At 32.2% G+C, this 15,592-nt stretch overlaps 1 protein-coding gene across 1 annotated transcript; it reads left to right on the top strand.

Annotated features, from left to right (window-relative positions):
* Positions 1–2,848: 2,848 nt before the first annotated feature.
* On the top strand, positions 2,849–11,523 carry LOC123668423 (atypical kinase COQ8B, mitochondrial). The gene is made up of 8 exons (XM_045602155.1): positions 2,849–3,469; positions 4,292–4,508; positions 4,592–4,801; positions 4,978–5,093; positions 5,356–5,518; positions 6,747–6,949; positions 10,067–10,219; positions 10,728–11,523. Exons 1-8 carry the CDS (start codon positions 2,849–2,851, stop codon positions 11,007–11,009), a joined length of 1,965 nt encoding a protein of 654 aa, XP_045458111.1. The 3' UTR covers positions 11,010–11,523.
* Positions 11,524–15,592: the final 4,069 nt, after the last annotated feature.

Raw genomic sequence — 15,592 nt, 5'->3', positions numbered from 1 at the left:
TAAGTTTATTAATGACTTGTTTACCGCAGGGTTAAATTCAATCCCAGATTATTTTTCTACGCATATGTCACGGTCTCATAAGTTTTGTACTCTGTAGTCTCCCGAGGGGTTGAAACGTGAATTCACACAACAAATTTTGTCTCAGTAGTTTACCGCGGGTTTAAATTCAACCCCAGATGACTAACTCGTTTTGAAACCATATTTGACAAAAAACTAGAGCTTAAATTGTTTATAGCCACATTTTAATATTCAGTACGATATTAGATACCAATTAGACCAAACATTTATTCACTCTTCACAGAAATTTTGCAAGATTCAACCGATCAGTTTCTCTGTACCCGCCAATTTCTGCACCGTTATGAAAATAGAGATTTTTGGATCGAGTTTTCTTATTTTCTTTATAAGAAAATTGTATACATATTACACACCGATGCAAAGTGTATTTTGTGTACTTTACGAATATTTATAGTGCTATTTGTCGAGGATATGTAAAATATGTACCTATAGTTTGCTTTCAAAAAATATCCTACTTTCCCGCCCTCTAGATATTATTGCCTAAAAAATATTGTTTTTAGTTTTATCATTGCGTTGTTCATCTTCAGTACTAATTATAATTAGTTTTTCTAAATGAACTACAAATTACCAACCCTGTTCCTACGGTAATTGCTTTACAAGGTGTAGATAACTGAAATGTCGATTGTGATTCGAGCGTTCGCAAACTAGACCACCTATTTTCAAGGATAAAAAAGAAACTTTGAGCTGTATCACGATATATATTTCGTTTGTTGTTAGAGCTAGATAGATACTATTGGAAAACATATTAAATAGAATCAATGACAAATGTATCATAATACTATATTTTTTCGAGATGTTTTTGCACCAAGACCACTTTTTCTCCCTTCCTCTGAAAAGGGTGCGATTTTAAAATTGATATACGCACATGAGAAACACCTTTTATACAGTAAATTAAAGCTTAGTTCATACTATTCAAAACAATATAAGCGTTTTTGTTGTCACTCACTCACTTCAGGCTATCACAGTCCACTGCTGGACATAGACCTCCATAAGTTCGCGCCAAAAATTCTAAGTGTAGAAAATTGTAACTTATGAGCGAAAAACTACGTCTCAAGAAGCGCTCGCTTATCGAATCATATCACACGGTATATGCGAGGTTAGCACCGCGGCGTGGGCGCTGCGGTAAACTGAACTGAGTGCTCGTGTTGAATTCAACCCCGTGGTAGACTACGAGAGCTCGCGCTTGGGGAAGTCCGGTCTACCATTAAACTGTTATATACAGAATGGCGCAAAACTACCGTTTGGGTTTGAATATTTAATAACTTTTTTTATTTAATGATTAATTATTATTTTATTATAAAGTACATTAATGGGGAATATTTTTGGCTTAAGTTTGAAAAATTATGTCCCGCAAGTGGTAACCATTTTCGACTTCGCACATTCGTGCTCTCTTTCCAATACATTTTGCATAACTTTACGTAAAATTTCCGGTGTTAAAGCTTAAATGTCGTTTCGGATGTTTTGTTTTTGCTGTGGTATAATTGCTGGCTCATTTAGATATTCCCTTTCTTTCAAATATCTCCTAAGAAAATAGTCTGGCGCTGTTAAATCCGGTGAACGTAAGGGCCAAATGAAATCGCTTCTGCGCGTCATAATGCGTTCGGCAAAGAGGTTCCGTAACAGAACCATTGTATCTCTTGCTGCACTGCAGTGTGAGCAATGGCTCCATCTTGTTGGGACAACAACTGTGGATGGTTTTCTACAGCTGGCCTCAAGAAATTGTCCAGCATCGTTCGGTATTCAAAAACATTTGCCGTAACTGAGTCGCCATGTGCATTTTCAAAGAAATATGGACCAATGATCCCTTCAGACGATACTCCGCACCAAACAGTACACTTAAGTGGATGTAATTGTTGTTCATGAACTATTCTTGGATTCTCTGTAGGCCATATCCTAGAATTTTGCTTGTTTACGGAACAATTCTATGTTCATGGGCTTGGGCAAATTCACAGGCTTCATCGCTCATTATCAAATTGTTAATGATATCGCGATCTTCTGCTTTTTGTCGGTATGTGTTCTGTTGTGTATTTGTTCCATTTAAAATTCCCCAAGTTCTCTTTACAAAATTCTAAAATAAAAATATAAAATATAAATTAATTTAAAAAGTTATTAAACATTCAAACCCTAACGGTAGTTAAGCACCGTCCGGTATATTAACATCGTCATCTTAGGTTAGGCTGAATACACAATAATGAGATTAAAGTCTGTGCCATATCTGTGCCACCCAAGGAAGTTAGTGCCACCACTATTAAAAAATAAATTGACATTCCGTTTGACGTTTAGTTTTTATGAATATTACAAGTTAAATCCAAAAAGAGTACATAAAGATAGTGAAATTAAATTATTTCAAATTTCTATTAAGAGGTAAAAATTTGGTTAAAATAGCTAAAAAAAGAAAAAAGTGTTTATTATGTTAGTTGCAATTATTATATGAAATTTTATTTAAATATACAAGGTTGAGGTAATTAAAAATATTTGTCTTGTAATTACTATTAATTTTCAGTGCAATTAATAATGCATAATTATTAATTTATAAAAAAAAACGTTATAAAATTTTTAATACCTATCCTTAAAGAAGTAAGAATTCTTTTTAACGTAAACGATGAAATTTAACACCAGAAATAGTTATGCAATAATAGTAACTAATACTTATTTTAACGTAAACGTGTACATTTTTTACCACGCTTAACATATATATGTGCCCTATATAACGGACATAATAGGCCTTTTTAAGTACAACATATAATTTGTAGCTTTACCTAATTTTTCAGGCATGTCACATATTAATGATTTAATAGGTGTAGTGAGAGGTCTTCGCCAGGTGATAGATGCGGGTATAAAGCTACAGCAGGAAAGCACTAGACTAGTATGGCAAAATTCTAGTGTAAAAAACCCATTACAAAATTGCTCAGTTAACTCTATTGCTACCTACAAATCTAACCCAGACACTATTAACGATGCTTTCGAAAGAGCAAAGGTGGTTGTACATGGTATTAAACAATATGTCACTATGTGTAATACTAACTCAAATACCAATACAGCTGAGGCATTGACATCCATGGATCCGAAATTACAAGAAGATATTGACATGTTGAACAGGCAGTTCAATGAAACCTTTGAAAGTTTAAAGCAAGCACAAAAAAAGATAGTCTCAAATGTTACCGTTGTATCGGTCAAGGAACTTGTTAAGCCACCAGAACAAATTCCAGTTGAAGTTGTCGTAAATGAGAAGCCTGTAAATGATGAAATAGATAATAGACTAGTTGATGTAATTGAGCCAAAAAGCCTTAAACCCAATGTAAATTCTTATGCTGATCCCAGCATAAATTCTGTTACTAGTACTAGTGTCAAATCTGCCCCAAAACCAGTTGCAAGAAAGAAAGTAAAAGTATCAGTAAGTACATTTTTTATTAGTTTTTAATATTATCTTCAACTATAGTGTTCTTTAAAGGGGTGAAATTTTCAATTTCCACAAAAGTAAACTTAAAGATCAGTAGTGAAATATTGTCAGTTTTCATTTATAATTGAAATAATAAGGTATCAGTTTTTATTTGTTTATTTAAAGTGGAAATAGAAGTTGAAACAGAGTTAATGGAACTGTCTAGTTAAGATACATTTAGTTTTTTTGTTGTGTCTTGAATTTAATATACTTTTTAAGTCACTAGATATTTTTTAGGAATATTTTTGTTTAAATGATATTCCTTATTATTATTGGAATATACAATTACTATTTTTCATGTAGCAAACTAATGTATGTATGTTATATTTTGGCTGTCAACTGAAAAACCAATAAATTACTACAATTGATTGAATTATTGATTCAGCCTGTAACATCCCTATTGAGCATTGACCTCTCGCTCCATGTAGGAGAAGGGCAATAAATTATAGTGTGAATTAAATACAAAACCTGCTTAGATTGCATTGTCAAAATTAAAACAAATCTTGCTCCTGTGTATCTAAACTACTACCATCTAGTTAATTTGGTCCTAACTCAATAACAAACCATTTTGACAAGGCTTACGAAAATTAACTGGAAGTGTTTAGAAGATAAAAAAATTTGGAAGTATTTATTAATGAAAGATAAAAAAAAAATTAAGGTTTTTTTGCTTAAGTATAAACTCAATGACCGCATAGTCAAATAAATTATTTTTGTTGCAACAATTCTCGGTTTGCTTTTGTGTATTGGACTATATGTTTATATCTTTCTGTAAACTAGCTAGCTGAGAGCTCTAAGGCGCGTGTCGTACCTTCTTCTCGTATTGGGAGGATGATATCTTTTGGCTCCCTAGCTGCTGGTCTGGGTTTCGGTACAGTCGCCCAGTATGCCCGAAACACCCTCCAGTCTGTAACTGGAAAAGTCGATGAAACTTCAAATACATTCTTATCGCCAGCAAATGCTGAGAGGATTGTGGATACACTATGCAAAGTCAGAGGTTAGATTGTTACTAAATGTCGATATTGTATTTTCAAGACTTGAAATATATTTTTTGTTTTATATTTTACAATTGATATATAGGTGCTGCACTAAAACTGGGTCAGCTACTCAGTATCCAAGATGATTCGGTAATTCCGTCTGATCTCCAGAAAATATTTGACAGAGTTCGTCAATCAGCAGATTTCATGCCTAGTTGGCAAGTAGAGAAAGTTATGAGTTCTCAACTGGGGCCAGACTGGCGCAGTAAAATTCATCAATTTGAAGAGAAACCTTTCGCTGCTGCTTCTATAGGTAAATGATATTTTAAATGGAAAAAGTACATTTTGTATAATATAATAAAATATAGTTTGTTTCCGCAATGAATATTTAAGCAATAACTTATTTTTTTCTTTGTTAAAAATACTGTTTGTCTGTACTATAACACTATACTTATCACATTTATAATAATATTCCTATTTTTCCATTAGGTCAAGTTCACTTAGCTGTTCTTCACAGTGGACAAGAAGTGGCAATTAAAGTTCAGTATCCCGGTGTTGCAAAAGGTATAAACAGCGATATAGACAACCTTGTCGGTGTACTTAAGGTAAGTTTCCTGTCAAAAGGCAGTTTATTGGTTACATCTCGGTAAATTAATGAAAGTTATTTTAAGTGTTATGTAAAGGGTAAAGAATGTGTTTTATTCTACACTAGCTGACCCGGCTTACTTCGTACTGCTATATTTGTTTTTCTGTGAACCGTTAATTTTTTTAAACACAGTAGTTCGAGGGTTATGCGCCTACATACATTCCAGCGATAAATTTATATTTATCTAGATAGATTTTTTAATACTTGGCATATTCGTTCAGGTATGGAACATGTTTCCTAAAGGGATGTTCATAGACAACATTGTCGAAGTAGCGAAGAAAGAGTTAGCTTGGGAGGTCGACTACATCCGTGAAGCAGAATGTACTAAGAAGTTCAAACAACTACTTGCTCCATACCCCGAGTACTATGTTCCATCTGTCATTGGTAATATGATCTATGTAATTTGTTTTTTTAGAGTTCACTCCTAAAGAATCGATTTTCATATAAGGCCCCTTGATATGAAAAAAATATGAGGAGTATAATCTACTGAACTAATGACCTCGTTATGTTTCTTGTAACACCATAAACGGTTTATTTCATTCGTCTAATTACCATTTGATATGGTATTAATCTTTATCTTAGACTAGTAAGCCTTTTTTGTACCTATTTACACAGTCGATCTGAAGGAGTAAACTCCAGTCGTGCTTCGGAGCTGACATACTTATTTGGAGTTTACTCCTTAACAATCGATTTTCATATAGGGCCCCCGGTATGAAAAAAGTATGAGGAGTAAAATTTACTGAACGAATGACCTCGTTATGTTTCTCGTAACGCCATATAATGTTTTGTTTTTGTGGTGAGTAATATAGTCAGAATTCCTGGGTGGTTCGGGATGGGGCGGGCCTTTTACTACTGTTATAAAAAAACTCATATACTAGATGATTTAACAAATTTTTTATATCCAGTTAGTAAAAAATATTTTAAATTTGTTGTAAAAAAAATATCGTTTATTTCGCTGGATATTAAACTATTAGTTCATTTTTGTGTCTACATTTTCTCTTTTTATATATATAACTAGGTCGGAAAATAAGCGTATGGCTCACCTGATGGTAAGCGATGACCGCAGCTTATAGACATCTGCAATCCCCATCCCCACTTTCCCCCAGGAGCTCCGGTCACTTTATTCACCAACAGGAACACAACACTGCTTGGAAATAGTGTTATTTAGCGGGATCTTCTGTAAGGACGAGGTACTTACCTCAGTCGGTTCCTAACCTACTTTTTATATAATAGTTACAATGACATTTGTATCAAGTTATTCTTATACTTTTTAGCTATTAAACAATTATTTAGCTTTTTTAATAAATTCTTTTATATTTCAAATTATTTTTATTCAGTTTTTCTTCTCGTCTCTTGTATATGCATATAAATGTAATATGTTGATGTGATATGCTGCGTGTGATGTGTGATGCTATATCAAATATATACAATATACATTAATAAATACTGAATGTTAGCCTATACTTTTAACAACGTAATGTTTACATTTATAAAAATAAGTCTTTATTATGAGAAATTAAGGACTTATAACGGAATATTTTAAATGAGTTATGAAATGAGTTTTATATTTAATTTTGTGTATGGTAGTTACACATATTTTTTTTTTGTTTAGACGAATTATGCGCTCAAGAAGTGATAACAACGGAACTAATCGACGGAATGCCTCTCGACAAATTATTCGACGCGCCCTACGAAGTCCGCTATGACATAGCTTACAAAATAATGCAGCTTTGTTTGAGAGAAATGTTCATACTTCGCTGTATGCAGACAGATCCGAACTGGGCAAATTTTTTCTATAACACGAATACCAAACAAGTAAGTAAGCTGACAATGATCTGCATATGTCATGCACTTTTTAATGTATCTTATTTATTTAAATAACGATCTAATCACTCATCATCATCATCACTTCAGCCTATCGCAGTCCACTGCTGGACATAGGCCTCCACACACGGGCCAAAAATGGCGCGAACTCGTGTGTTGCCCATAGTCACCACGCTGGGCAGGCGGGTTGTTGACCGCAGGGCTGGCTTTATCACACCAAAGACGCTGCTGCCCGTCGTCGGTTTGTGTAGGACCAACTAAAGGGCAAGTTGGCGAATAAAAACTAATGCTGAAATTCCATCGGAATCCATTTTCAAATCCCATCGGTTGCGGTGGCTCGGACATGTCGAACGCATGGGTATCTGGGTCGACCAACTGGACGTAGACCGGTAGGTCGCCCCAGATACCGCTAGAGGATCGTGGTTTAAGCAGACTTGAGTGAGATCCAAGCCAATAATTGGCGGGAAATCGCGCAAGATCGTGCGAAGTGGAGAAATCTTGTTTCGGAGGCAAAGACTCACTTCGGGTCACTGAGCCAGATGAGTTAGTTCTTAGGTTTTATAGAAATTAAGCGATTAACAAATACAATAATAAAACATAAGAAATCGTAACAGATAAACACCGTCACAGGACTGGTCTATGTAAATAATCGACTGTTTGCTGTATGATAAACTTAAATTTGCATGATGTTTCAAAGAAAGGCACGGGAAATTTGAATCCTGTACATGTTGTATATTTTAATTTAAAAAAGTACGATATTATCGAAACGCTTGTTATAATATATCACGATACGTCTCATTCGACCGAAGAAATAATAAAATAAAAAAAATCATAAACACTTCTCACTTAAGAGCCATTTCACAATTTTTCGCTCTGCAAGTTTAGGTAAATTTGGTCGCATCGCGCGAGTCGTACGAGCCGCGCGATCTTTGTGCTACTTGGTATAGTGTGACAATCAAAAACCATCTTGATCTTTTTCTAATTTACTAGCTGACCCGGCAAACGTTGTCTTGCCGCTAAACGCTATTTAAAAATAGGGGTTGATGGTAGAGGGTTGAAAATTTAGGGTTGTATGTATTTTTTAATGTTGTATCATAAAAAAATAGAAATTAAAAATTTGGCTAAGAAATAAAAAAAAATTTAGGGGTGGACTACCCCTAACATTTAGGGGTATGAAAAATAGATGTTGGCCGATTCTCATAGATACCGGATAAGCACAAAAAATTTCATCAAAATTGGTCAAGCCGTTTCGGGGGAGTATGGCAACGAAAACTGTGACACGAGAATTTTATATATTAGATAATGAAAATTAATGACTATGTTATAAAATGTGTTTTACATAATTAATTTGTTAAAAGTTTCAAGTATATTTTATAACAACAGTCAATATATTTAAAATAAAAATAAAAATCAATTTTATGACACATTTTGTATTAAATTGATTTAGTTTTTTAAGTTTACGAATGAATCGAATATTTACGATATAAAGAAAATAGAATTTTATTATGCTCCAGAAAATCTGAGTGTGAATGTGAGTTGCATGCAAGCAGTGAGTTTTTGGATGCAAGTAGACTATCGAATTTTGCCGGCTTTAATTTATTTTTAAACTCAATGACACTGACAAGTTTATTGTTTAAAAAATAACAAGACAAACAGATTTAAATGCCTATTTGTATTGATAATGTGAAAAAAAAGTTAAATTATACATTGGTTTACAGAAATTATCATTATATTACTTTACAATAGATTTTGCATATTTTTATTTTTATGAAAGTATCAAAAGCGTGTGAGCGAAAGAGACGGCTGCGCAGAATTTAGCGTGGATCTTAACCTCTAAGAGCGCTGGCGCTCGACTGATTTACTGGGTTTGATCCGTGGTATTATATACTATCTTTTTATTTTTAATACAAAAGGTATTAAAAATAATTCAATATTTTGATTTTTTTTTATGTTCCTAAATGATGTAAGTTTACTTTGCTATTGAATAGTTTCTTAAAATTTCTTTGTTTTCTAAGAAAAATATCGCTTTTAAAATTGTACTTATTTGGAAAATATTTGTAACGTTAAAATTTTGTTACGGATTAACGGAAATGCAAATGGAAAAAAATAATCTGCATTATATATCAACAAAAACTTATTCCACATATTACCATATTTTTTTATACAATTTTAAGGTAGAGGTTATTGAAAAATAGGACTTCAAAGTATACATTTCGAGCGCTTACCCAGGGAGGCGGCCGATGAAAAGGTTAATAATTTTATACATACAATATAAATCAAAATTCTAATCCATTATCTTACTACAACAAAGGTTGCTTTATTATATTTCAAAAATATAAATTACATTATTGCATCCAATACTGAGATTAACGACGTCAAAGTATTACACTTTCGCCGATTGTTACCGATTTTTGTGAAATAGCTCTTAATGCTGCCCAGTAGAACATCACTGCATAGTATAAAACAAAGTTGCTTCTCGCTGTTTGTATGCTTAGATCTTTAAAACTACGCAACGGATTTTGATGCGGTTTTCTGTAATGAATGGAGTGATCTCAGAGGAAGGTTTACATGTATAATACATGCATAATATCTACTATATTATATATAGGAACACTGATAGTTTTAGAGGTTTCTAATATGATGTCGTAAATAAACACGCTTTTATTGTATGCGCTTACATTGCAAATATTTATTTTTTATTTAGTAATAGCTTTGAACCCATGCGAAGCTGGGGCGGGTCGCTAGTAGTAAATTATATAAATATTAAATTTATAAAATTAGCAAGAAATTAACTAAATAACATTATACGTATTTGCATATACATGTTAAATTATATAATTATAGTGTAATAATATCGTCCATATTAAACGAGACAACTGTGTCATATTATTATACATCCCATAAAATTATATAAAATGTTCCATAGCTCTTTATGACTATATCTCTGGTGTAGTGATGCGTGTGCCGTGCCGCCAATCCTCAGCGGAGTAGGGCGGTGGATTAAGCTGCGATTCCTCTCCTACACGGAGAAGGTTGTTGTTAAAGGCTGAATCGTCGTCCTATGAAATCTTACAAGTTTATAATAAAGAGTAATTTTTCTTCATTTAGGTAATCTTGCTGGACTTCGGCGCGACTCGTGAATACTCCAAAGAGTTCATGGATCAATATATAGAAATTATTAAAGCAGCTTCAGAAAATGATCGCGATGCAATTTTGCGCATGTCGCGCGAAATGAAATTCCTCACTGGATACGAGTCCAAGGTAAAATAATACGTCTAATATGTATAGAATAATGTCACTGAGGTAACTTTGTCGCACATTGTAAAGGACATCAATATGTGATGACTGTTGTTATGCACAGCTTCAATTTAATATTTAATGTAATCTGTAATCTTAATACACTATGTCAACAATATATTTTTTTTTACTCAAAAAATGTATTTTATGTATATTATATAACAATAGCATGTTTATGGTTTGACTGGAAGAGATCTGTTAGAAATAAGTTCACCCTTGCCTACTTCCTATATTATATGGCTTTTGTAAAATTACTTAGCAATTAAGAATATAATATATTTAATATATATTTGGCTTTCCAATTGTGTAATTGATATTTTAAACCTATATCGCCTAAAAAACCCTTAAAAAATTGATCAAATATGTTCTTTATTTTCATGATATAATAAAACTATTCTTGTTGTAATATTAATGTTTGTTACTAACCAATAAAAATGTGTAAATATTAACTCTTAATGATTTTTTTTTAAAGATAATGGAAGAGACACACGTCGACACAGTTTTGATCATGGGCGAAGTGTTTACAAGCGAAGGTTCGGGTGAATTTGACTTTGGAGCTCAAAAGACAACAAGACGAATTCAAGCCATAGTGCCAACCATACTGACGCACAGGCTATGTCCACCCCCCGAGGAAATATACTCCTTGCACAGGAAACTATCTGGGGTTTTCCTACTCTGTTCCAAGCTCAAAGTGAAAATGAACTGTCGTGACATGTTCCAAGATATATACCGGCAGTACAAAGCCAATGTCTAGTAGTCATTTGAAAGTTCAGTTAGAGTAGTAAATGTGTCTAACAACTATTTAATGCTAGCTGACGGTAAATACAAAGTAATAACTTCATCGTACATTATATTTTATATGGTAGATTTTATATGATTTAAAAGTATAAACACTACAAAATAGTATCAAAATAAATAAAAATGTTTGCCCATACTTTGCCTTATGGATTTTATTTAAGATTTGATACATGTTATGGGTTATTTTATCGCATTTTAACGACTCTAAGCTGCATTGTATTAATTATATGTAATATATAGTTAAGAATAATTTAACCAAACTAGTATTTTTATTGTATTAAATCCATCTACGTACAGTCTAACATTCAATAAACTTATTTCAATGCATATTCACATTTTATATGTAAAGCAAATAGTAATTTTATATTAGTTATTATTAAAACAGATAAAGCTTTTTTATTAATTATTGCTAATCTACCTTCTACAATTACTTTGTATATTTGGCCGTAATAAAATAATTGTGAATACTATTCTTGCGTTTTACTCAAACCTAAGAACCAATGCTGCTTAAACAAATTTTAATTTAAAAAATAAACAAGATCTGCATAAGTTTAATTTTCAAGTAAATACTAGGTGTGCCTCGCAGTCTTACCCGCGTTAATTTGAAAAAAAGGTAGGAAACTGTTATATAGGCTTCCTCGGAAAATCTAATACTGACTATCTAACACAAAAAGAAGTTTTCAATTCGAACCAGCAGTTGAGATTCGATTAAACAATTGAAGGCTCGAACCCTTCAGTTTTAAAATACTAGTATAGATTCATATATTCATATTGAATAACCAAAATACTTATATGATATATGATGCTAATTAATTTCATATTTTTATATATCTTTTTCTCTGTTAAAAATGCGTAAATAGGATATGAAAGAATTATTTACACAAAATAAATTTCTGCACGCTGAAATATTGGACAACAAATATATATGACAAACCTTTTTTAGTATCGAAATTATTTTACATTAAAAAAAAAAAATCACCATTATCCGTCTATGCCTAAATCTTCTCGATTAGAAACCTTTATTTAAATACCTTCTTTAATTTGAAGGGAGACTTTGCCGTATCTACGGGATGAACACTTTTAGACCTATTATATAATGGAATGAACCTGAAATGTTTGAGAGTTACGAAACCATGAGCAATTTTGTATTGGAAAAAAATATTTTATTTAATTGTTTATTCAATTTATACATCTATACAAATAAATAAAATGAGAGTGTTTGTAACTGTTTGTAATTTTAAAATAGCCGCTTTTTACTGAATGCATATGGATGTATACACGGTTCATATACCATAATAACATTTTTTACAATTCTAAACATTTTTGATATGATATTCAAAAATGTTTAGAATTCCTAATATGTAGGTAACACAAAAATAAAATCGTAGATATTTTTTACAATTTTTGTGTCTGTTTATTCCGGCTAATCTCTGAAACGGCTGGACTTTTAACTGAGGTAGGGCACAGCAGGAATTTCCTGTTCAAATTGTGGAGCAGCCCGACTGGGGTAGTACCTCGACCTTACAGAAGATCACAGCAAAATAATACTGTTTTCAAGCAGTATTCTGTTTCTGTTGGTGAGTAAGGTGACCAGAGCTCCTTGGGGATGGGGTCGGCAACGCACTTGAGATGCTTCTGGTGTTGCAGCCGTCTATAAGCTACGGTAATCTCTTACCATCAGGTACGCTTGTTTGCCGACCTAGTGATATAAAAAAAAAAAAAACCGATTTTGACGGGACTTCTAGTGGCAGGTAGCTGTTGTAATAAGGAGTAACATAGTCAATTTAATTTTAGACATTTATTTAAACTTAAAACTGCGAAATAAACAAAAACTTTTTTGTTAAATTCCACGTGGACGAAGTCGCGGGCACAGCTGCTAGTAGAAAATAAATCTTAATTCATTTATTTTTGTCACTATTTTGCATTCCAAGACTTTATATACTTTATTATGTGATTTTTACCAAGTATTTTTATTGCTTTTTCGTACAATACACAATCACAACCATTATTTCGCACAACGAAAACCAGTTGATTCGTGTATTTATTTTATCCCATATAAATAAATCATCATTAACCTGAAACTGAAACAATGATACAAAATAACGTAAGTATATTTTAATTCATTTATTAGCGTTTCCAGTACTTAGGCTATAATGATCTAATTTTCATTTGGTATCCTAAAGAAATGCAACACTTAGAAAATAACTATATTCAATAGGGTACGTATTAAATGTAAATTATTCAAACAGGATTGTAATGTTTTAACAGACTGCGTTACAATTTTTATTACTACATTTTCGTTTGTATGTATATGTTTAGTAAATATACCTACATATATGTATGTACGTGATGGTATATCGTATAAAAAGTCAAACGGTAATATAGAAAAGTCTTACGTTACAATTTTGAACCAATATATACTGCAATACATATATGTTGTATAAATGCAGTTGATACCAAAGTTACCGTTACAATCAATGTGCGATCTTTAATCAGATTCTACATTTAATAAACATGTTGTAAAAAACTAATCAAACATTGTTAATTTGACTAACAGGTGTTTTCTAATTGCAGCTACTGCGCACTTATTTTAACATAATATATTTGTAATTAATAACAACTAACATGATTCTTATACAATCAAGGGTATCATTCAAGATTGCTGGTATCTATACAAAACAACGGTTTACAATTCATATATTTTACAGTTATCATATTCTTTTACTTAAAAGACTAGATGAAAATATTTATTACTATTCGATAAACATTTCTAGAGATTTCATTATAGTGTGAGAGACGTAAATTATTATAACAAGCATATTTATTTTATCTAAAGAAGACATTGTTAGGCATTATTCACCTTATACTGACAATACTTTCTACTCAAATTAATAATAATCGCAGCTATCAAACAACTTATACGTGGTGTAGATATTTAAATATAATGAAAAACAGATTTCACAGCTCACTAGTGGCCATTCATTAATTACGCAAGGGTCCTAAGGGAGCTATCAAAATCTAAATATTTTTTAAGTCAGTGTTTTATTTCTAAGCATAGTGATGAATACTTGAAAGAAAAGTGGTTAACACCTAATTAATTAATTAATTATCTACTTCTAATTAAAAATGTTTAAACATGTAGGTATATTTCAGACACTATTAAATTGATAGAATAATCATAGTAATACAACCATAATCTGACTTTCAAAATAATATAATCAAAAGTAATTTTTATCGAAAAAATAATTTATTTATATTCAATTATGACGCGCTTATGTGACGCGTTAGCACAACGGTCACTAGTTTGTAGCTGCTGCGCTGGCGGTTGCGGGTTTGATCTCCACACATGACAAACATATTTTGTATTGTCCATACAGATGTTTGCCGTGGTCTGGGTGTTTGTGCAGACCTTGTGGGCCTCCCCATCGACTCTCGGAGAGCACGTTAAGCCGTCGGTCCCGGTTGTTATCATGTACATCTGATAGTGATCGGTACTCATAGTAGGGAATATATCAGCCAACCCACATTGAAGTAGCGTGATGGATTAAGCTCTGATCATTCTCCTACATGGGGAAAAGAGGCCTATGCCCAGCAGTAAGATATAACAGGCTGAAGCGATAACTATTATGAGTTTTATTATAATTTAACAGACAAAATCTTAGGCAAGAAGGAGGAGGGTTAAGGTGGGTCGGAAAGGGTAACAATTGTTCTTACATAATTAATAAATGACTCGCGATAACAACCTACTCAAGATATTAGTCTAAGTTAACGTATGTTTGTACGAGTATATTTAAACAATTTTCCGAAGTACATTTGTTTTTGATTTTGCCAAGAAGGTCGTCATGGAGGTTATTATTAATACCTTTATGAGGTTTGTATTTTGGATTTACGACTTAGGCCACAGTATTTTATATTAATTCCTAATATGAATTTGACTATAAAATTTGACTATATCTTTAACAACTATTATGAACTACATACCAAAGTTTTCATTTTTCAATTGGTAATGTGGTTGTCAAAATAATTTGAAAAAATTGAACTCAAAACTCTATGCGTTAAATTTTCTATCACTTAGACTTAGAAACAGTGTCGGTAATTTAGTGATAAATATTATAAGGTATTTTATGACCTAAACATATATACAAAATTCTACATTTTATTATGTGACCGCTTCTCATCTATTGTAATACTTTAATTATTTTAGAAAAACTACACATGTATCAAATTCGAACAATGTAATACATAGATTTACTAAGCGTTGATGTCACCGGTTGTGGATACAATTTATCCTGGCCATAAGAATATAATTTAATAGCAGCAGGTAGAATAGGCCATTAGAACCTGTTTCTTAATTAATCAACTACAACTTTTAGATTCACATATCCATATAGAAATATTTCATTATATTCAAAGTCAAATAGCGTTATCCACAACCCATGAAACAGGCCCTAAATTGTTGAAAAATAAATAAGTATATATTACTGTACTACGTTCGGGCTTTGAAACAATAGCAATGGCATAATATTTTAATATTCATGT

Source organism: Melitaea cinxia, chromosome Z, assembly GCF_905220565.1.
Source record: "Melitaea cinxia chromosome Z, ilMelCinx1.1, whole genome shotgun sequence".
Taxonomy (NCBI): domain Eukaryota; kingdom Metazoa; phylum Arthropoda; class Insecta; order Lepidoptera; family Nymphalidae; genus Melitaea; species Melitaea cinxia.
The sequence above is the reverse complement of the archived record's forward strand: the minus strand, read 5'-3'. Positions and strand labels throughout refer to the sequence as shown.